The 22,799-nt window shown below is 37.9% G+C and overlaps 2 protein-coding genes across 2 annotated transcripts; one reads left to right on the top strand and one right to left on the bottom strand.

Annotated features, from left to right (window-relative positions):
* Window positions 53–9,152, top strand: LOC109229985 (craniofacial development protein 2-like). Its single transcript, XM_019395529.1, has 4 exons — window positions 53–167; window positions 7,165–7,201; window positions 8,109–8,203; window positions 8,431–9,152. The coding sequence occupies exons 1-4, from the start codon at window positions 53–55 to the stop codon at window positions 9,150–9,152; spliced, it is 969 nt and encodes a 322-aa protein (XP_019251074.1).
* LOC109228970 (probable 2,3-bisphosphoglycerate-independent phosphoglycerate mutase) lies at window positions 16,880–22,317 on the bottom strand. Its single transcript, XM_019394250.1, has 6 exons — window positions 22,089–22,317; window positions 19,688–20,075; window positions 18,952–19,097; window positions 18,376–18,652; window positions 17,913–18,185; window positions 16,880–17,533 (listed from the first exon to the last, which is right to left on the bottom strand). Exons 2-6 carry the CDS (start codon window positions 19,994–19,996, stop codon window positions 17,054–17,056), a joined length of 1,485 nt encoding a protein of 494 aa, XP_019249795.1. The 5' UTR covers window positions 19,997–20,075; window positions 22,089–22,317; the 3' UTR covers window positions 16,880–17,053.

Raw genomic sequence — 22,799 nt, 5'->3', positions numbered from 1 at the left:
GATGTTTCTGATTGTTTAGATGTGGGAGTGGTGGGATCCTTAGACGGTGAAAATGACGGAGTTCCTAACGGTCGATTGGCTGGGTTTGATGGGAAACGGAGGGTGGGAAGTTGCCGTTAAAGGGATTAAGTTTGTGCGGTGGAGGGAATATTCGCAACCTCCATTCGGTGCGTGAGAAGAAAAATACACTTCTTATTTTGGTCCGAAGAAGAAAAATACTTCATCTCATTCTTTTATATGACATGTTTGGTTTTGTACAAATTTTATGACATTAATTTAGTAATAAAAAAATTTAAAAAATAAACTTGAAAAAATCACATCAAAGTAACAAAATTTAAATAATTTAATAAAATTTACAATGTAAAACAACAAACTCATGAAAATTAACATTACATGTGAATGATGCCAATAATTTAAATTAGAAAAAGAGTTTTACTCAAATTAGGATGAGAGAAATATGCTATGAAACAAAAATACCGCAAACTTTAACGTGAGATCAAGACTTACTTTTTTGCTTATACGAAAGCAAAATAGAGAATTCAAACTTATTTGTTACGTAAATTGTAATTTTCACTTGGGATAAATCATTTTTTAAAATTCTATTAACAATTTCTCACGGGTCTTTTTTGAGTTTCAGTTTCAACAGTTTCTAATAAATAATTATCATTGTTTTCCATTACAAATAGCTCATTACCACTAGTAATTGATAATAGTAAGTTGTATAACTACAGTCCTGAATCGTGATCATCTGGAATTAAAATGTTAATACAATAAACGGTAAGTGAAGATATAGACATTTGGTCCTATTTTCGACGTGGAAACAACTTATTTTCTTTAACAAAAACATCTTGTGTTTGGCATGTTGTTCAATTAATATCCAATGCTTGGCCTACGGAGGATTACTAAAAAAATGAGTAGATGCAGGGGCGGATTTATACGGATATTATGGGGCACGTGAATTCATGGTCTTTCCGCAAAATTAGATATTTTATGTACATATTTTCTAAAATTGGTATAATATTGACTGTTGGCACTTATGCTCCAAGAAAGTTGAATGGTTCACTTGGTTGAAGGTTGAACTATTTACCAAGAGAAATAGGAATCAATTCCCACTTAATACATCTTTCCTCAATTTTTTTTAGTAGTGCACCCATGTACTAGAAATCCTAGATCCGTTTCTAAGTAGATGATCGTACTTTTTTTTTTTTTTTAATAACAAAAATTATCTTGAGTTTGGCCTACTGGTCAAATATTTCGATGCTCAGAAACAGAAGCAGACCCAGAATATAAAGAACATAAAGGTGATGGGAAACATGAGCGACCGCTCAACTGGTGCCCCTAGCAGATTTTGATTTCGAGGGTTCCATGTAAAATATATGACTGTTTTTTGGCATATATACATTATATATTTAATTTCTTTTGCCGAAATTAACGGGGTCTGGTGACTCATCTTCTACAAACATAGGTCCGCCTTTGCTCGGAAACACGAAACATATGACTTCATTTTCAAACAACTACTTCATAATTATATTTTATTATTTTTGCATAGTTAATATATGTGGAAAAAGACCAATTGACTCAGCAATGATCTGGAAATTTAAATTATGAAATGTAAACTACTTTAGAAATAATGTATATTTTGTGATGCGCAAATAAAGGAGAACATGGAATATATGAGTATGGGATGGCAGAAGTAGCGTTAAAGTAACTTCTAATTCGAGATATATTCCGCCACTTTCTCTTTTCTTTTCTTTTTTTTCAGTTTTTCCATGCATCTGACCTGGCTTTATAACGACTCAACGTCTCACCTTCCTTTATCTTGGCACATCTACTCTTTTCATTTTTTTTGTTTCTTGTCCAGTGTCGGATATTCATATTGGGCTCGACTAAATCTAAGTTCGCTTTGAAAATCTCATATTAGGGATAAAACATTCCGTAACAAAGACGACTTTATACCTAAGACTCAAACTCTAAACCTCTGGTTAAGAATGAAATAGTACTTACCATAGTCCAACACAACCCTTTTTGATATTCTTTTCACCATTTCTTAAGTAAAGGTGACCATCAGTCGTTGAAAATTCAAAACAAGTTGAAGTATGCTTTTTTCATTAAATAAAAAAAAAAAGCAGGTTGATAAATATAGACCAAGTAAAGTTCCAAATTTGAATAAAACCAAGGTTAGTTGATACATCATAATCTTCCACATGGCAAAGATTTAAGTTATACACATTCATATTTTATTGTATAAATACTTTTATAACATCAGAGTAAGTTAACATACTTCTTCAGTTCTTCGAAAATAATATGACCCTAGATAAAAAAATTAAAAAAATAGGTAAAAAGTTAATAGGTAATTGATCAATATTAGCAGTGTCATTGTTTGCTCCATTCTTCTGTGAGAGAACTTGGTTATAGTTTCGAACACTTTATTTGCTCCATCTTCTGCTTGTCAGTTCCATTATCATTGCCCTATTATTGTTCTACTCTTCGAATTTATTTTTTTATTTGGGTATTTTTACTACTTTTGTTGGCAGTATCTTTTCGTTCCTATCTATAATATTTTCACCATAACTTTTACTCGTATTCTTTTTTGTTTAAATCGATTTTGAAAATATTTTTTTTTTGAGCTGATGGTCTACTAAATACCTCTCTCTACTTCTCACAAAGTAAGTGTAATGTCAGCCTATACCTCACGCTTTCCAGACCCACTTGTGAGATTACATGTGTATATTATTATTGTTATAGTTTAAGTTAACATACTATAACAATTTATTCTATATTTTATGTTGTCATATCAGACTTAATATGTAAAGTGATTGTAGTTATTGTAGATCAGATTAATTCATAGTACAAAAATCTGTACACTATTGATGTTCCAAACTTAAAGTCTTATTATAATAGTCGTAGATCAATGTTTGCAAATTGCACCACACGTCTTTGCTTCATTAAAGGAACCGAATCTTGCTATACTTTTATGGTCTATTTAATTTGTGAATGGGTCAATGTTTAACAATTCTACGTACCTAGGAATATGCTGTTATATTTACCACGTCAACATTAAAGACTTGTCAACGTAAGCCATTTGTTGTGGATCTGCTCATGTCTTTGATTTTGTAATAATAATAGATTAATCTTCGTCTTCTTTCACACTTATATTGTTGTTAATTGTGTTAACTTGTTATTTTCTGATAACGAAATGGAAGTGCTACTTAGGCCCCATTTGGAAATGCGACAATTACTAGACATATTTTTATCTAGTTACTTTAAAATAATTTATACAAAAGCACTTCTACAAGTTATTTGTACAACAAGTTCGTAAACTGCATTAATATAATTGTCTAATTTAAAGGTAAAAATTGCATGGGGCATCTTTTTTGGTCGTCCCCATTTAACCTGTACCTATTTTTTAAAAGAAAAATACCAGCTATGTCCATTTATAAGTATCTTATTACAAAAATTGGTCAATTCCTAAAATATTAGCCAATTAGCTATTTGTATCCAAAAACAGGTCAAATTTTTGCTTTCCTTTGAGTGGGTGTTATTAGAATAGATTGGGTACATCTTTAAGGAGCTTGAATCTCAGTTTTGGGATGATTTAGTGGAGTTTTGAGGTGGTTTGAATTAAAAATTCGAAGTAGAAGATGAACATGAAAAAATTTATATGTGTATCACAATGTGTATAACTTGTGTATCTGTGACGACCCAAAGGGTCATCACCTGTTTCCTCATTCATTCTGTGCTTCCGAGGCCTTGAAAACCTCATTTTTACTTGCCTCGATTTTCGTGCGCATTCCGGGCGCGTAGCCGGAAAGCTTTTATGTTGAAATATGTGAATTCTGTGAAAAATTTGAAGAATTTTGATATTAATATGTTTAAGGTTGACTTCGGTCAACATTTTTGGTAAACGGACCCGGACTCGAGATTGGACGGTCCCGGAAGGTCCGTAGAAAAATATGGGACTCGGGCATGTGCCCGGAGTCGAATTCCGAGGTCTAGAGCCCGAGAAATGAATTTTTCTGTGAAATTGTTTTTCTGAAATTATTAAGGAAAATGGAAATGAAAATTTATCAAAAGACTGTGGTATCGGGCTCGTAATTTGGTTCCGACGCCCGGCACAAGTCTTATATATTGTTTAAGCGCTTTCTGTGAAGTTTGGTCGAAATCGGACGTCGTTTGACGTGTTTCGGACCTAATTATCTAAAGTTGGAAGTTTATGAAGTTTGAAATAGAAATGATGAGTTTGGGGCTTGATTCAATGATTTTGACGTTATTTTGGCGATTTGATCGCTCGGTTAAGTTCGTAGGATGTTATTGAGTTAGTGTGTGTGTTTGGTTAGGAGCCCCGAGGGCTCGGGAGTGATTCGGAGGTGGTTCGGGGTGTTTTTGGCCTAGGAAGTGTTGCAGAATCTCTGCAGTCAGTGCCCAGTCATTTTCTTCTATGCGATCGCATAGGTGTGTCTGCGATCGCGTAGAGTTATTTTGGAGTCGCCCAGTTTTGTTCTATGCGATCGCATACCTCTGCAAACCCATTCTATGCGATCGCACACCCCCCTTCTGCGATCGCAATTCACAAAAGGCCCAGCCCCACTTTGACCCTCTATGCGATCGCACCCATCATCCCGCGATCGCAGTGACCAGCTCACTTTACCCTATGCGATCGCATTCCCTTTCCCGCGATCGCATAGGGCAATTTCGTCCAGTTAATTTAAAAGCTCAAAACAGAACCAGTGACGGGATTTCTTCATTCTTTTCACACGGGCTCTCCTCTTAAACCCTCCATAGACGAAATTCAAGCTCTTCTTCCTCCATAACTCTTTGGGTAAGTAATCTTAACATCTTTCCCTCATTATTTCTTCATCTACTTACTAAATTCCTAGCCCTAAATCATGAAATCAAAGTAGAAATTAAGGGTTTTGGGTAGAGTTAGGTTTTTGAGAATTTTGGGTGATTCAACCTCAATTTGGGGTCGAATCTTAAAACAAATTATATATTTGCACTCGTGGGGTTATGGGTGATCGGGTTTTGGTTCGAGCCTCGAGTTTGGACCATGTGGGCCCGGTGTCTAATTTTGGTATTTTTGGAATAATGCTAGAAAATTTATATCTAGGCTATGAGAAATTGCCATTGAGTCTTTATTGATATTGTTGAATTAATTATGCCTAGATATCACTGTATTGGAGGTGGAATCACGAGGTAAAGCGATAGTTGAGGATTAAGTGGATTTCAAGGCTTTGAGGTAAGTGTTTGGTTTAACCCTAGCTTGAGGGAATAGGAGTCGAGTCTTGTTGCTAATTGCTATGTGATCGAGTACGATGTATAGGCATGGTGACAAGTATCTATACATTGGTGTCTAGCATGACCGTGAGTCTTATAATGTGATTATCATGATTTGGTTGTGAACTCCGTGTTTATTGGAGGATTTATATATGTTGTGAATAACATGTGAACGGTAATAGGATCATTTGATTCCTGGGAGCATTGGCTCGAATTGTGATACGAATATTGAAAGTATACGAAATGACTTGATTCTTTGGAGCGTTGGCTCAAAATAGTAAAGTGAATTATAAGATAAGGAAAGTAAAAAAAAAAAAAAAAGCGTTGTTGATTATTCCCTTGTCGGGACGTTTGGTTGAGCTTGTTGGATTCTTTCCCTTGCCGGGATGGTTGTCAAATATTTGCTTATTTTGTGCCGCTTGATTGTGACTATTGTTTGGGGAGTCGGACTGTACAATGATATTGAGGATCGGGTTGCACGCCGCAACAGTAAAAGGTGAGGATCGGGTTGCGCGCCGCAACACTGGTATTTGTGGAGCGGGTTGCACGCCGCAACAATAGTAATTATGGAGCGGGTTGCACGCCGCAACAGTTATTGAGGCTATGTGTTTGTATTTGAGTATCGATTCTTTATTCATTGTGAACCTAAGCTGTTTTTAGTGGTTACTCTGGATTGTTGTTAATATTGTATCTCCCCTTAGCATGTCTCCCCTCCCATGTTGTTAATTGCTTTGTATTCGATTTCCGTGGTATATTTATAACTGCACAGGTTTATGTGGTGTCCAGTCTAGCCTCGTCACTACTTCGCCGGGGTTAGGCTAGACACTTACCAGCACATGGGGTCGGTTGTGCTGATGCTACACTTCTGTGCATTTTTGCACAGGTCCAGGTTTTGAGGAACAGCAGCAGCAGTAGTTCGGAAGCAGGCGATTCATATTCACGAGACTGAGGTAGCCTTGCAGGCGTCCGCAGGCCCGGCGTCTCTTCTCATTGTTTTCTTTTAGACTGTTGCCTCCTTGTTTCGAGACAGACAGCTGTTATATTTCTTTCAGACCTTTGTATTTAGTTTATTCTTAGTGGTTCGTGAGTAATGTGATACCAAATCTTGGGTAGAGGTTGTTTTTGACTATTCCGCGTTTTAAATTCATCATTTTAAGACAGACTTCCGCTATTGTTCTTATTAGACCTTATGTTCTATATTGATGTTATAAACTGTTAAAGATAATTGCTAGTGATGGAAGGGTAATTAAGTTGGCTTGCCTAGCTACCACGAGTAGGCGCCATCACGACTCTGATGGTGGGAAATCCGGGTCGTGACAGTATCAAACATGTATCATATTTGTATGAAACGTGTATCACATGTATACCTGTGTGTGAGATGTACATGTGTGATACATGTTTGATACATGTGTCACAGAAGAATTTTTTGAAATCGATTTTAACTACGAATTTTGGTTCTAAATCAGTCCAAATCACCTCCAATCTTTCTCATTTTGTATATTGACTCATCTACAGTCAAACCTCTCTATAACATCTTCTTTTGTTCCGAATATTTTTGGATGTGTAGCGAACTGCTGTTATATAGAACATATTATAACATAACATGAAAATTGGTTCAGGAAAAGCTTGGCTTTTATAGTGAAGTGTTGTTAGATAGGGAAATGTTATAAAGAGGTCTGACGGTATATGTTTTCAATGAATCTCAACCATACCCATTCAAAAAAGTCATTTTTGCTTAGATTTTTGGAATCTTGTATATATAATTTTTTGTGTTTCATCACCTTAAAAAAAAAATACGCTCACGTCTGACGTGGTTAGCTTAAATTTTATCAATACGCGCTCTCTCTCCAAACGCTCGCTGCCAATAGTAATATTGGAAATTTCGAACAGCGACTACATCAGTCGCCGGCGACCACCCTCCGCCCAGGTAAGTCCCCTCGCCCCTCTCTCCTCCCCATCATCCAACACCCCTCCTCTCTCTCTCTCTGCACATCTCTCTCACCCCTCCTTTCCTCCTCTCCCGTACTGTCTTCTCCCCCTCTCACTCCGGCGAGACACGAATCAGTCGTCGGCGAGTGGGAACAACCACAGTCAGGTTTCTGGCCCGGTTGCGGTGCCGTGGTGACATACAAACCATATCCGTCTTCAAATTTCACAGCGACAGGTTCTATTCGGCCGTCAAATTTCACTGCGACAGGTTCAATTTCGTCTTCACATTCGTAGGATTTTATAATAGTTCTCAAAAAGGTACTTTTGTTTTGCAATTTCTGTATATGTGCATGTGAAATTTTGTAATTTTTGTTGATGAATTTTGATTTGGTTGTACAGTGGAGCAAAGAAGGTTTGTTTTTTGTTTTTTGTTTTTTGGAATGCCCAGTTTGGTCTTTCCCTCTTCTAATATGAACTTTGTAGTTGCTGAGAGTTCTGTATAGATAGCCTATAAATTAATTGTTTACCTTTTTAATCGGTGTATTTATGCTAATTTGTTGCTCAATTTATAGTTTTTTGTGTAGTAGTGTGATAGATTCTTGGATCGGTCTCCCCTTTTTTGGTCTGTTTCGCTCGAACAATTACAATTTATTCTCTTTGTTCTCCCGTTCGCTCAATATTTTGAATTTCTCTGTTTCAGCTGTAGATCTAATTTGATCTTGGTAATTTGTTTATTTTGCTTCTCTAAAAGCTTTTTACTTTATCTTTTTCTTCATTTTACTTGGTGAATTTTGTGTAGTCCTCTGCTTTTTCCCTACATTTCCCCTACTACTGTCAGGGCTACACCAGTGGTAGCGGTGACAGCCCTTTTGGTTTTTGGGTCGTGGTATTTTCTGTGTTTTCAGGGAAATTCTCGAACTTGTTGAAGGCAAGTTGGGCGCACAAACACTAGCAAAGGAGAGCAACCGGGAAGAGCGGTATCAAAGGGCGGTGGGAAGCGGTGCGTGAGCGTACAACTACATCGAGTACAGCAAGTCAACACAGGTTTGGTTCTCGGGAGTTGGTACCTCCCGTTCTACGGTTTCCCTCTTGGTGTTAGCTAATTTGATGTTACTTTAGTTCACAATAGTTCAGTCATTCTACTTGTGTACTTGTAGTCACTTGTTTCCTTCTAGTTTGATTCGTTGTCCGTTGTGCACTAGCGATTCTTCTTTAAATTGGCCGTAGGTGTAGTGGCTGCATTCTGGGATGATAGATTAAGGGCATGTCCTCGTGTGGGGCCGGGGTCAGGGTGTGGGACGGGAGGCAGGGGAGGTAGAGGGGGCAAGGGAGCCTATAGGTTGAGAATCGGGTCATGGAACATAGGTTCGCTAACGAGTAAGTCCATAGAGTTGGCGAAGATCCTTCAGAAGAGGAATATTAATATAGCGTGTGTCCAGGAAACTAGGTGGGTCGGATCGAGGGCGAAAAATATGGATGGGTATAAGCTGTGGTACCCTGGAGTCCTGAGGGGTAAGAACGGAGTGGGTATTCTAGTAGATAGCCACCTTAGAGAGTCGGTGGTTGAGGTCAGGCGGGTGAATGATAGACTAATGACCATTAAATTGGTGGTGGGTGAGTGTACTTTAAATGTTGTTAGCGCATACGCGCTGCAAGTAGGCTTGGATGAGGAGATTAAAAGGCGCTTTTGGGAGGTGTTGGATGACATCGTTCGGAGTATTCCGCTTTCCGAGAGGTTATTTATAGGAGGAGATTTTAATGGTCATTATTGGTCGTCTGCAGGTGGTTATACTGAGGTACATGGCGGCTTTGGTTTCGGGGAGCGGAACGGAGGGGGCACTTCGCTGTTGGACTTTGCCAAGGCATTCGATCTAGTGATTGCGAACTCTAGTTTTCCTAAGCGGGAGGAGCATTTGGTTACTTACCAAAGTTCGGTGGCGAAGACTTAGATTGACTATCTTCTTCTCAGGAGATGCGACAGAAGGTTGTGCGAGGCTTGCCAAGTTATCCCAGGTGAGACCCTTGCGACGCAACATAGGCTTTTGGTGATGGACATTGGTATTATGACAAGGAGGAAGAAGAGGTCATTACGAGGCTGCCCGAGGATTAGGTGGGGCGCCTTGATTGAGGATAAAGCTCAGGAGTTGGTAGGAAGGTTATCGGCAATGGGAGCTTGGAGAAGTAGTGGGGATGTAAACACTATGTGGTCGACGACGGCAGACTGTATAAGGAAGGCGGCGAGAGAGGTGTTAGGGATATCTTCGGGACGCACCGGTGGCCACGAATGAGACTGGTGGTGGAATGCAGTTGTCCAAGGTAAAGTGGAAGCGAAGAAGGCGGCTTACCTGCGGTTATTAGGGAGCACTGGCGAGGAGGAGAAGAGAGCGAAACAGTGAGAGATATAAGGTTGCTAGGAGGGAGGCGAAGATGGCAGTTACGGAGGCTAAGACGGCAGCGTTTGCTCGTCTGTATGAGGAGCTAGGGAACAAAGGCGGGGAGAAGAAGCTATTCCGACTCGCTAAGGTGAGAGAGAGGACGGCTCGGGATCTGGACCAAGTGAGGTGCATAAAAGATGATGACCGCAAAGTTTTGATGGGGGATGAACAGATTAAGAGGAGATGGCAGACCTACTTTCATAAACTTCTGAATGGAGAAGGGGATCTGGATATTGTACTAGGTGATTTGCGAAATGCTGACAGCCCACGTGAGATAAGTGATTGTATAGACATTGAGGTCGATGAGGTCATGGAGGCAACGCGTAAGATGAGGAGGGGCAGAGCTACCGGGCCAGACGAAACTTCAGTTGAACTTTGGAGGTGTGTGGGCAAAGCAGGCTTGGAATTGCTTACTGGGTTGTTTAATGTTATATTCAAGACTAATAGGATGCCTGAAGAGTGGAGGTGGAGTACAATGGTTCCGTTATATAAGAACAAAGGCGATATCCAGAGCTGTAACAACTATAGGGGTATCAAACTACTGAATCATACCATGAAAGTCTGGGAAAGAGTGGTAGAAATGAGAGTGCGAAGGACGGTGTCTATTTCAGACAACCAGTTAAGGATCTCCACATGGTGTTTATCGATCTAGAGAAAGCGTACAACAGGGTTCCTAGGGAGGTCTTATGGAGATGCTTAGAGGTTAAAGGGGTCCCGGGTGCCTACATTAGGGTGATTAAAGACATGTATGATGGAGCTAAGACCCGGGTTAGGACAGTAGGAGGCGACTCCGAGCATTTTCCGGTTGTTACGGGGTTGCACCAAGGGTCTGCGTTCAGCCCTTTCCTATTTGCCCTGGTGATGGATGCCATTACGCATAATATTCAAGGGGAGGTGCCATGGTGTATGCTATTTGCTGATGATATAGTCCTAATTGACGAGACAAGACGCGGCGTCAACGAGAGACTAGAGGTTTGGAGACAGGCCCTTGAGTCTAAAGGTTTCAGGTTGAGCAGGACGAAGACGGAATATCTCGAGTGCAAATTTGGGGCCCGAGCCGACGGACGCGGGAGTGGAAGTGAGGCTTGACTCCCAAGTCATCCCTCCGAGGGGTAGTTTCATGTACCTTGGGTCAGTTATTCGAGGGACCGATGTCCACACACCGTATAGGGGTGGGGTGGATGAAGTGAGGTTAGCAACGAGAGTCCTGTGTGACAAGAAAGTGCCACCGTTACTAAAAGGTATATTTTATAGAGCAGTGGTTAGAACGGCCATGTTGTATGGGACCGAGTGTTGGCCGGTTAAGAACTCACACATCCAGAAGATACGAGTTGCGGAGATGAGGATGTTGAGGTGGATGTGTGGGCATACAAGGATGGATAAGATTAGGAATGAAGTTATTCGAGAGAGGGTGGGCGTGGCGCCCATGGAGGACAAGATGCGGGAAGCAAGACTCAGATGGTTCGGGCACATTCAGAGGAGGAGCACTGATGCACCGGTAAGAAGTTGTGAGCGACTGGCGGGGTGGGCTCGAGGAGAGGTAGAGGGAGACCTAAGAAGTATTGGGGCGAGGTGATCAGGCAGGACATGACGCGACTTAGGATTACTGAGGACATGGCCCTTGACAGGGGATTGTGGAGGTCGAGCATTAAGGTTGTAGGTTAGGGGAAGTTGGGAATATTTCTACAGCGCGCTAGAGTGAGACTAGACAGTTAGGAGTTAGGCTTAGGATGCTACTGATCAGCTACTGATGCAGGGCTTTATATTATAGATATTAGTATACTTTCCTCTTTCTCGTATTTCCTATATTCCTTATATTGCTGTTATTTGTTATTTTATGTTATTTCAGGTTATGTTGTCTATTTTATGTTATTTATTATGAGTCTATTGAGAGTACTAATATATCGTCACTTGTTTCTGCCACTTGTTTCTTTCTTGAGCCGAGGGTCTCCTGGAAACAGCCTCTCTGCCCCTCGGGGTAGGGGTAAGGTCTGCGTACATATTACCCTCCCCAGACCCCACACGTGGGAATATACTGGGTTGTTGTTGTCGTTGTGTTTCATCACCTTATTTGCTACCTCATTCACGAAATTTTCTTTCTGTCTTGCATTATCTAATGTTACTAATCACGCATAAATATGGAAGGAGATCTTTATGTGTGATTCTTGGAGAGAAAGAACCTTATTTATTTTTATTTTTAATTTTTATATGTGTTTGACTAGCTTTGGTAAGTCTATGATTAATGGCTAGAGGTTGGTGATTAGGACTTTTTTGGGACATTTTTGTAAGATTCCTTTTAAAAAAAAAAGTTAACTTGTATCCAAAGTTTAAACAACTTCATTTTTTTCTCCTCTTTCTTCTTTTTCTTCTTCTTCTTTGGGTGATAGTGAGCTAACCGAGGACATGACCTGGATAAGAAGGTGTGAAAGTTGAGGATTAGGGTAGACGTTAGTAGGTAGTCCTGCGTTTTTCTTTGTCTTCATTAGTTTGATAGTATTAGTGTTAGTATGAGACCCTTTTATTCTGAGTTTGCTATTTTCGCATATCTTGTTATGTTATTACTTGACATCAGTACTTCCTTAGTTTGCTATCAGTACTCTATTCATATTCTCTATTGTTAACAAACCCTCAAATTTAGTTCTCTAAATGTATTGTCTTGCTAGTAATTGCTATCGGTACTTCTTTCATATTCTTTATTGCTATCTTCGATTTCGTTTTCTAAATATATGGTCTTGCTATCAACGCTTATTCCATCTTCTTTAGCCGAGGGTCAATCAGAAACAGTCTCTCTGCCCTTCCAAGGTAGGGGTAAGGCTGCGTACATCCTACCCTCCCAGACTCCGCTTATGGAATTCCACTAGACTGTTGTTGTTATTGTTATTGTTGTTGTTGTTGTTGTCGTCGTCTTCGGGTGACAATGAATTTATTTGGCGTTTGCGAACATATTTTAAGGTAGTTCATGATATTTTATAGTGGTGAGTTGTTTTGGGTTTTTTTTTTTTTACTATTGCTTAAGGTTTCTTCTTCTTCTCTTTCTTAATTGCAAAATGGGTTCGTTAGATTTATTATTGTTTTGACAAATTGATGATTGGCGTTTGTTCTTGATGATATTTGGAGGTTATGTTTCAAAATTGAGCCCATTTGGAGTATATTTAGGTATTAAATCGTATGTTGAATTTATTGAAATTCGAAGAACAAATTTTGGTTTTCGGGCAATTTGTACTTCAGGCCTATTTAGCTTTAAGTGCATGAAAACGTTGGTTGCACTTCAGATCTTTTGGTCTTAGGTGCATCTGAAGTGCAAATTTTCACTTCAGACTTATTGGCCTTAAGTGCATGAAACCATTGGTTGCACTTCAGACCTATTTGGCCTTAAGTGTATCTGAAATACAATTTTTCACTTCAGACTTATTGGCCTTAAATATAGGAAAATATTTATTGCACTTCAGACATTTTGGCTTTAAGTGCATTTGAAGTCCAAAACTTCACTTCAGACTTATTGGCCTTAAATGTAGGACAACGTTTGTTGCACTTCAGACTTTTTGGCCTTAAGTGTATCTGAAGTGCAATTTTTCACTTCAGACTTATTGGCCCTAAGTGCATGAAATAATTGGTTGCACTTCAGAGTTCAGACCTATTTGGCCTTAAGTGCATCTGAAGTAAAAAAGTTTTTACTTTAGACTAATTTTTTTTAACTTCAGATCCGATAAGTCTGAAGTTGATTGTAAAGTGAGTAGACTTGCATTTTTTTTTTTGCAAAGTTGATATAGGTTCAATTGTAACCCAAAAACCGAGTATAGATGCAAAAGCCCCTTTAAAAGAGCAAGCCTTAATTGGATAGCAATCGAACTATGTTTTAAAATGATGCACAAATGTTATACCCACAAATATTTTTTAAATTCAAATCTGTACTAATTATACAAAAAAAATCATGGGTTTTCTATATTTACGAAACAATTGGAGAAAATGATTATCTTCTAGACCTTTACTTTTTTCCCCAAATTGATATTTATTTTAAAGCAATTTTGATATATATACACACAAATTAAATGTACTTAATTATTCCAATATGTCATACTGTTAGTTTAGTAAAAATTGCACGGGGCGCCCTATTTCGGCGCCCCTTTTTAACCTATAGCCGCTTTGTCTTTCTGTTTGCACCCGTACCCACTTTTTAAAAAACTTCAGCTTCCCTTTCTCCTCCCCTTCTCCTTCTTCATTTTCTCATTGTCTGGAAACACAACTCCGTGAGGACTGAGGAATGATATGGTCATACCATTGATCAGAAAAAGGCACCAATTTTTATCCAACAAAAAAACAGCAACACGAAAATCAAATTTGTTGTAATATAGACAAAACATAGAAACCGTAAAGAAAATGGAGAAACTGATCATCAGCGATCAGAGATTCAAATGTTAAAAAGAAAAGTTTTCGAAAACGAAATAACATAACAACAAAGCATTTATTTTGCAATAAAAACAGAACGCAAAATCGGATGCATTAGATGATCACAATACAGTTAATTAGATGTAACTGTATCACAAAAACTTCAGCTCTAGAGTTGAAGTTTTCTAGTTACAACATAGAAACTTCAGCTCTAGAGCTGAAGTTTTTCAGTTACAACACAACTTCAGCTCTAGAGCTGAAGTTTTCTAGTTACAACATAGAAACTCAGCTCTAGAGCTGAAGTTTTTCAGTTACAACACAAAAACTTCAGCTCCAGAGCTGAAGTTTTCTAGTTACAACATAGAATTTTCCGGTTACAAAGACAAAAACTTCAGCTCTAGAGCTGAAGTTTTCCAGTACAAAAGAAAAACTTATAAAATAAAACTTCAGCTCTAGAGCTGAAGTTTTTATTTTATAACTGGCAAAGACAAAAACTTCAGCTCTAGAGCTGAAGTTTTCCAGTACAAAAGAAAAACTTATAAAATAAAAACTTCAGCTCTAGAGCTGAAGTTTCCCGGTTACAAAGACAAAAACTTCAGCTCTAGAGCTGAAGTTTTCTAGAGCTGAACTTCAGGCCCGGCTACTAAAATGCCGAAGTTTTGTGTGATTGCCTTTGCTACTTCAGCCCCGTGTGCTGAAGTTATGCGAAAAAGCGGGTACGCTTGCAATTTTTTTTGCAAAACAGGCACATGTTAAAATGTGGCACAAAAAGCGGGTATAGATGCAAATGCCCCGTTAGTTTAGATGAATAAACTCGGAAACGAATCTGTTTTAGTTGCATATATTTGGTCTGGGGCCTCGAACATTTATTACCCGAACGTATCACTAGCCTAAGATGTCATGGGCTTGCCCAACCCAAAGCTCTACAGAAGGATATTTGGGCTTTATGGGCTTTTCTGCTTTAACTGATTCATGCAAATGTCTATTTTTAAGTCATTGTTTAGATTTTGTCCCAATTTTTAAAACTTAAAAGTTGTGCAAATAGAGCCATAACAGAGTTAACACCACCCGACAATGTTAGATTCGGATCTAATGTTTGCTTGCAACTGTTTCCCGATAGCAATACAATTACTTTTGATGATGATACAATATCTTTGTTGACTGTATTCTATTCGTAAATTTTTCGAAAATACCTTGTTCCGTCGTTGTTTTTACATCTTACAAATATCTTCAGGCTATTCTTCTTAGGTCCGAAACTTCTTGAAATCCGCATGTCTTATTGTGGCCTTGACCGGGAATAATTAATAATTATGCGTGTCAATTCGGGTCTATTGTCATCCTTTGGTCCGAATGATGATAGCTTAATTTGTAACGATGTGTGAAAATATCTATGTTTTGACGCCTATTTTACCTGTTAAATTCAATTTGAGCGAATTCCTTCCCTTGTAAGCTTTTTCGTTGTTTAATCTGGATAAAGTTGATTTTAATCACCTTTAGTTGTTCAGAGTTTCGGGTTCATTTGGACTTATCTTGAGCCGATTCTTGTGTGGTACTCTTGGTGTCAAATTTGAGGTACAATGGTAGACATATGGTATTTTTAAGTGTAAATCTTGTATAATTGGTGTTTATACACGCTTATATAATAGAAAGAATTGCAAGAAAATACACTTGACTTCACACCGTAACAAAAAATTGCCCATATTTTTTAAGTTTACCCGGTATAGCCCAGCTTGTATAGAATTCCAAGGAAAGATTTCAATCACTAAACTAGTTCTCTTTTTCCCTACGCCCAAAACGCTCTCTCTCCATGTACCTCTTCATTCTCTACGGGCCATCATCTTCTATCCTCTATATTTTTTGGATCTATCTCCCATAGTCATCTTCTATCTTCTATAATTTTTAGATCTATCTTTCATCCTATCTTTTCTCCTCTCTAATTTTCAGCTCTAATTTTCCGCCACTGACGAAGCTAAAGTTTTGAGATCTAGAAGTTTTCATCGTGAATTGGTGATATCAAAATGAGTTCAAAATTTAAATTTCAAGTGAGTTGGAGTAGATTTGAGCAAGATTTTCAGTTGCAATTCTTGTTCAAAATCAGTCCAAATCTCCATTAAATGACTTCAAATTTTATATACAACCTCCTTATACTATTTCTAACAATTCTTGATAATACCCACTCTAAATTTCTCACAAAATCAAATTCGAATCTAAACCCACATATTTAAGTTTGTTAAAAATCTAATTTTCACCACCCAAATGGATTTGGTTTGTTGAACTAATATTTGAGTTACAATTACTGATTCGAAAATTAATCTAAAAGCTTGAGCAATCTTCTTTAAAAATTAAATAGTAATTTTGAGAACCTATTGGAGTTGGATGTTGAATCTTAACCTATTATTTTTGGGCTAGTTGATTGTAAATTGAAATATAGGCTATAAAATTAAAAAGTAGGGATCCACGTTGTTCTTATGTGAAATTTTATGGTACAAACATGCAATCATGGAAAGTGTACTTACAGCATCAGAGAAAAAACAAGCAATCTAACAAAAGAATAACCGATTGTTAAGGTTGATAAAACAGCATGAAATTCCATTTTATTAAGCTAGCGTTTGGCCATAGATCTCAAATTTGTTTTGAAAAATCTGATTTGAGATGAAGTTTGGTTTGAAGATGAAAATGTGTTTGGACATACGTTTTCAAAACATATTTTCTAACTTTATTTTGGTAAAACATGTATATAATTCCCAAGTTTTGGGATTTTGGCCCAAAATCAGCTCAATAGCTGATTTTGGGATTTGAAATTTGAGATTTGGGATTTGGCCAAAATATGGGCAAAATTTATAGCCAAACATGAGTTTTGAAAATAAATCCCAAATTTATTTTGGCAAAACTCATGACCAAACGGGACCTAGAAAGTTAGGACAATACAGCTACATTTCTCCTCCAAAGAAAATTAAATTATTTTGATGTTCTTTTTCCCCCCTGATTTGAAGCTTATGTTGAGTATGAACTTCAGACGCGGATCAAAATCAAGCATCAAGTTTAAGATATGCCTTTATGATTCCCATCATCTCACTCCCGGGAAACCGGCCAAGACAACCTCTTGCAGCTGCTATTTCACTGAACTTGTCAACAGAATCACCAGCAAGAAACTGAAGCTTCTTATTTTTGTCTTCTTCAATCCTTGTATCAGTATCTATGTCTTCGCCAGCTTGGACGGATGGAAGGGGAAATGGATCAAGGGAAATACCTGATAGGACAGTTTCTCCACCCAAAGCACTCACAAAGTCTTTTAAACTACACAATGCAAATGGCACTGGTTCAAAGCTGTGATCTCCATATTCTACGGGCGTGGAGTGGTCTCCGGTGACACAAAGGTAGTAGTTGAATTTCCCCGTGGACTCTGCTTCCCAAAGAAGCCTAGCTAATTGTCCTATAGCATGATCAACAGCTTCCAGTCCTTTCACTTTGAATACACTCGCTTTATCATGACCTGCATCGTCAATTGCCTGCAAATCCAAAAATAAAAACATATAACCATCAACCTCACAAGAGAAAAAAGAGAAAAGGAACAAGGACCAAAAAAGCATATGATCCTTTGACAAGTTGACGTAAAGCAGAATAAGAAAATTACTCTAAACTTGCTAAAACAATCAAATGTCATGCTGTGATTTTCCTATATGCTTTTATTACTCCTGACGGAACTGCTATGCTAAATATGGAATCTAAAAAAAACATGATGAAGGGATAGATCTTCCTAAGCGAAATCCTCCCATGAGCTGTTACAAGAAAATTGACTTTTGCCAACAATTGAAGCATCAAAAGAAGAAGATAAAAAGATGTTATCGAGATCAGAACATAATGATAATTAAACTCTGGGAGATAAACCTTAATGTGAAGGAACCCAAAATCATAACCATCAAATCGACCAGGCTTGTGCTCATCTTCCCCGGGCACAAAAACATTGGGACAAGATTGCAGAGGTGCCGACAGTGCCTTGGCTATGGCAGTTGCTTTTGATGTTAATAATGTCCTATAGTCTCCTGTCGCTCCAGGAGCTTCCAGAATATCTATCCCGAGTGACAAACCCAAGCCGGCAATAATCTTGGTAGGAGCTACCATGCATGGCCAGAGACCATGTATCCTTTCAAATGGAGCAACCTACAGCATATACAAATAGAACTGAGAACACAAGGCTCCAACCAGAAGAAAAAGACTTTCTTCTTTCTAGTATGCCCAAAGCTGAATGGTTAGTGGCAAAATTCCAAGTTAATTATCATAACAATGCATGCAAAACTCCCACCAAAAAATTAATAAATTGGCAGACGCTAAAAAAACACACTCCTCGTACCTCAATTCGAATGCCACACCCTCGTAAAAGAACCAGATTTGCAACATTCTTTCCTTCTGCTGCCCTTTTTGCATTCAACGGATGAGCAAGCAAAATGCGTGAAATTTCTTTAGACAGTTCATTGACAACTGCAGCTGTGTGTTTTGCTTCATCTGTATCATCAAGAGGCTGTGCTTGTAAAAGTAAGCGGTTATCTTTCAATGGGTCAGTTCCTGATATATTTCCACTGAGCTTTGGTCCCTTGACAACCACTCCACATCTATGCTCCGTAGCATACCTACAATAAACATTGGGTATTGCCCTTTTCTTCACTAATGGTATTATGTAAAGCTCATATTCCGGATGCAGCAAACAACAGCAACTATAATAAAAAACGCTTGCATACTATTTCTACAGATAGTACACTACTGAGTAACAACAATTTCTCTCATACGAATATCTTTTGAGGGGAAAAAATCAAGCCTAGTAGGCAGCAGACATAGAAAAAATATAACTAAACCCTGTTGGATAAGATATGATTATGCACATCAGCAACAAATAAAGGACAAAGAGTTCAAGAAAAAGGACCATTTCTACCTGACTCTAATTTCATATTCGGGAAAAGAAGGCAACTTCATTCCATCTAATGCTGCACAAAGAATTGGCCCTTCTTCTTCAAAATGCCTATCAGCCCTCCTGCTAACAACTATTCCCGTTTCCTCATCCAGTGTAGCAAAGTTTGACTTGTATTGAAACAGTAAAAAATAAGTCAAAGACAACACTTTCACCTCATATACAAAGAAAAGTACCAAAAAGTACAGTAAAATTTATCACAGTATAGGTTCAACGGTTAGCAAATGACAGTGCTGTGCATATATCTTGTTATTCATACTAGCATAGATGAGAAACAATTTCTCAGACCAATGTCCCACTCCCAATAATGTCTCAGACATTGGTCCCCTCTCTCAACCCCGGGTGAAAGAGAAAACGCAGAACACATGACAATATTTGAGAAACCCTGTCGTTAATTGCCACAAACATAATGTGCAAAAAAGGTAGCCGAGGAGGAGATATGGTTATTGCTCGTAGTTCAAACAACAATGCCTGTGAGAAAGCTAGCTATTTACTCAAAAAATATCGTGTGCCCTGTGGTTCTCTTCATTCCGTCGACCAGTGAAATTCTTCTCTTTTATTTTTTATTGTTTTGCCTACTGAGTGCAGGGGTAGTTAACATAGGGCGAGAAGAATTAAGACATTACATTACCTATCCATATAGATATACCGCTCGTACATACAGATATAACAGCTCTAAGAGACAAAGAAAGGTGCATACCTTAAATGCAATATCCCCTGGTGACATTGCCAACCCAGCACCCATTGACTCAAATGCACCCCGACCTCGGTAATATACCCTAGGGTCATAGCCCAGCAAAGAAAGATGGGCTGTATCACTTCCACAACCCAAGCCAACTTCAACAGGATCCATCAGACCATTAACTCCTGCAGATGCTATGGCATCCAAATTTGCTATTTTGGCTGCTTGAAGCGAGGTTTTATAACCAAATCTTGGCAGAGAGACATCTCCCAAACCATCAATAAGCACAAAGGCAACTCTTCGCTTCGGCTGCTCCAAGTTAACCATTCTTCTGTACGGCTAAGGCCTATTCACTGTCTTCCCTAAACAGGCACAGCTCAGAGCCTCAACTCATATGTATCTAAACCTGTATGTAAAGAAAGGGAATATATCAACTATCCTACTTCGAAAAGGAATAACATTCCTGACAACTAGTTCAGAAGCTAGATACCTAGATATTTCCATGAAGATATAAGGAATCAAATTGGATTTGTAATCACCTATTTATCTAGGACTATTGAACAATGAATTTTTACTAATTACAAAACATGGATGGGCTCAAGTTATGATTTAAAGTTCTCGTATGGAACACATAGATGGGCTCAAGTTACAAAAAAGATGTAACAGAAGAAGAGATGATATATCCATACATAAATGCACCGATGATCAAAGGGAATGAGAAACCAAATAAAAGTGTCCAAATATACTCATGGCAAAACTGCTTAGCAGTTAGCATGAAAACATCAACTATGCACACTGAGGTAAAAATTATGATGATAGGAACATAGGAACTCAAAAGATGAAACAGAAACCTTGAATGATTATCTTATCAGAAACTAAGACATAGCTCTAGGCAAATTGCAGTGGGTACCCTGTCTCCAAAAATTTGCTTATATTTTACAGAGTTTTAAGCGAATTAATACCAAATTCATCACTATGTGATTTCGAGTTCGAGCAAAAACTAAGGCACTAACAAAATAAGATGACAGCAAGTGGTCATACAAACACAAGCCAAGTAGATATTGCAAGAAAGAGGTGGATAAATTAACAATTATCTGATGATGACAGAGTTCATCTACGGAAATATTATGCATAATAGAAGATTAACCTTTATTGATGTATTAAGTATTATATTGGGAGGTAGAACAAAAATGTCACAGTGACGAATTCCAAAGACCATATTAGGGGAAAGTTACACAAGTAAAGCCATCAAACCTGTTGATACACTGGAAGTGATATCCATTCAAGGATATTACCGCTACATTTCTTTAAATTCTCCTTGTTGAGTGAGCAAGTCAATTTTACTTATGTTGCCCGTTCAATTAAACACACATAAAAAAATATGAATACAAATAATTAAAAGGAAAAGCACCATGCATATGTGAAATCTAACTAGACCATCATAACAAGCATGTCTAGACAGAACCATGTAACCCTATCTACTAGTATCAAGACAATCACAGGTAGTAGTTTCTACTTTCTTAGCGAAGTACCTTGCAAAGAAACTGCCATATCACTACATATAGAGCAAAGTAGAGAATCAAGTAGCAAAACTCTCGCTAAGGCAACAAAAAGCATTACAATATTATGCCCAAGCAACAAACATACAAAAAATTTCATTGAAAGACAACCCATCACCTAGCCACATCCCTCCACCTAATATATAAAATGTATACAAGTAAACCTTACAAAAACAACTACCTGTTTCATGTCTCATTAAAGAATCCTTGAAATCAACCCATTATTATTTGATCACATCAAATCATATCTCAATAAAGAACAGAGATATTAATCTTACTTAAAATTCAGCCAATCTTTTTAATGGTAAGTATTCATTTTTTAACTTCATTTTAGGATGGATACTTCACCCATGGCAAACAATCAGATGCAATTCCTCTAAATTATCCATATACACACACCACCTCTCCCATTCTCTCTCCCAACATTTCGCACAAGGACACCTAATCGTCCCAGTCATTTTGATTAAATGACTTTGCATGATTAATAAACCCCTCAACGCCTTGTATAAATTCATCCCTCAAACCCCGCCGATTAGAAATATTCATATCATACATCCATCTACAATTTCCATTTTCCAACTACATATACAAAAACAAATGCACAACAAGTTGAAATTAGTTTAGACTTCACTTACATTTCAGTCCCTAATATATTAACATAAAAGAATTAACAACAATCACAACTGATGAGAAAGAATATTTAGGTCCGTTAGGAAGTGCAATGTGTATGAGCAATAAATAAATAGAAATCGCGAATTTATGGAATTTTAATAAAGCAATTGACATCTGAATTATGAGAATACATGATAAATTACCAGAATAATTAATTGTCTGCAATAAAGAAGTAAACAGAAAATTACCTTTTGAGGAGAAACGACGGAGAACGGCAATATTTCTGACAAAAGCAATGCCTCTGCACCGAACCCTTAACACGAAATAGAAATTCTGAAGTATTTACTCTTTCGATATGTATTGGAGTTGTAAGTATAAAGAGAAGAAAATGGGAGATTGCTGAAACTATAAATTCTCACAGTCACAGATAGTGAGGAATATTGGGTTGCGTTTGCTTTCTCAAAAGAAGAAAGACAAAGGGAAAAAAGTGCGATGTAGCATATATATAAAAATAATAAATAAAATAGTATTAAGTTATTTTAGTTATAAATAAAATATCTAGATAAAAATATATAATATCAATGACATAATAGACTTTTTAAGTAAAAATATTATAAGATCTGACAAATGTGACTTTTGTGATAACTAGAGCAAAGTAAAATGATTTTTGTGTAACAAAAGTGTATAAGGTGGAAATCGATCCCCGATTTCATACTTCGATGGGAAAAAAAGATACCACGTCGAAAGGCCAGGACGTCGAGTCCGGGATCGAAGTTTCTTTCCAAGATCGAGGTCGACATCACTAATCGAGGTCAGAAGGGGGCATACTTCGAAATGATGCCGGTATAATTCTATAAAGGAAAGGGCGAGATATCCGCAACGGACCGAAGATCGTGGCGTGAATCTCAGAATGGATCGGTCTGCAGCAGTTAATTAGATGTTAATATGATTCCTACTAT

This window comes from Nicotiana attenuata, chromosome 7 (assembly GCF_001879085.1).
Source record: "Nicotiana attenuata strain UT chromosome 7, NIATTr2, whole genome shotgun sequence".
Classification (NCBI taxonomy): domain Eukaryota; kingdom Viridiplantae; phylum Streptophyta; class Magnoliopsida; order Solanales; family Solanaceae; genus Nicotiana; species Nicotiana attenuata.
This window is presented reverse-complemented; position numbering and strand designations above follow the sequence as displayed.

Excerpts from the sequence above, each read along its gene's own strand:
- LOC109229985 (XM_019395529.1), top strand. The coding sequence starts at position 53 with ATGACGGAGTTCCTAACGGTCGATTGGCTGGGTTTGATGGGAAACGGA. Across the intron at positions 168-7,164 it reads ATATTCGCAACCTCCATTCG|CGACTACATCAGTCGCCGGC; the intron begins GTGCGTGAGAAG and ends AATTTCGAACAG. Across the intron at positions 8,204-8,430 it reads TCAAAGGGCGGTGGGAAGCG|GTGTAGTGGCTGCATTCTGG; the intron begins GTGCGTGAGCGT and ends AATTGGCCGTAG.
- LOC109228970 (XM_019394250.1), bottom strand. The coding sequence starts at position 19,996 with ATGGTTAACTTGGAGCAGCCGAAGCGAAGAGTTGCCTTTGTGCTTATT. Across the intron at positions 18,653-18,951 it reads GAATATGAAATTAGAGTCAG|GTATGCTACGGAGCATAGAT; the intron begins GTAGAAATGGTC and ends TGTTTATTGTAG. Across the intron at positions 18,186-18,375 it reads GGTGTGGCATTCGAATTGAG|GTTGCTCCATTTGAAAGGAT; the intron begins GTACGAGGAGTG and ends TATATGCTGTAG.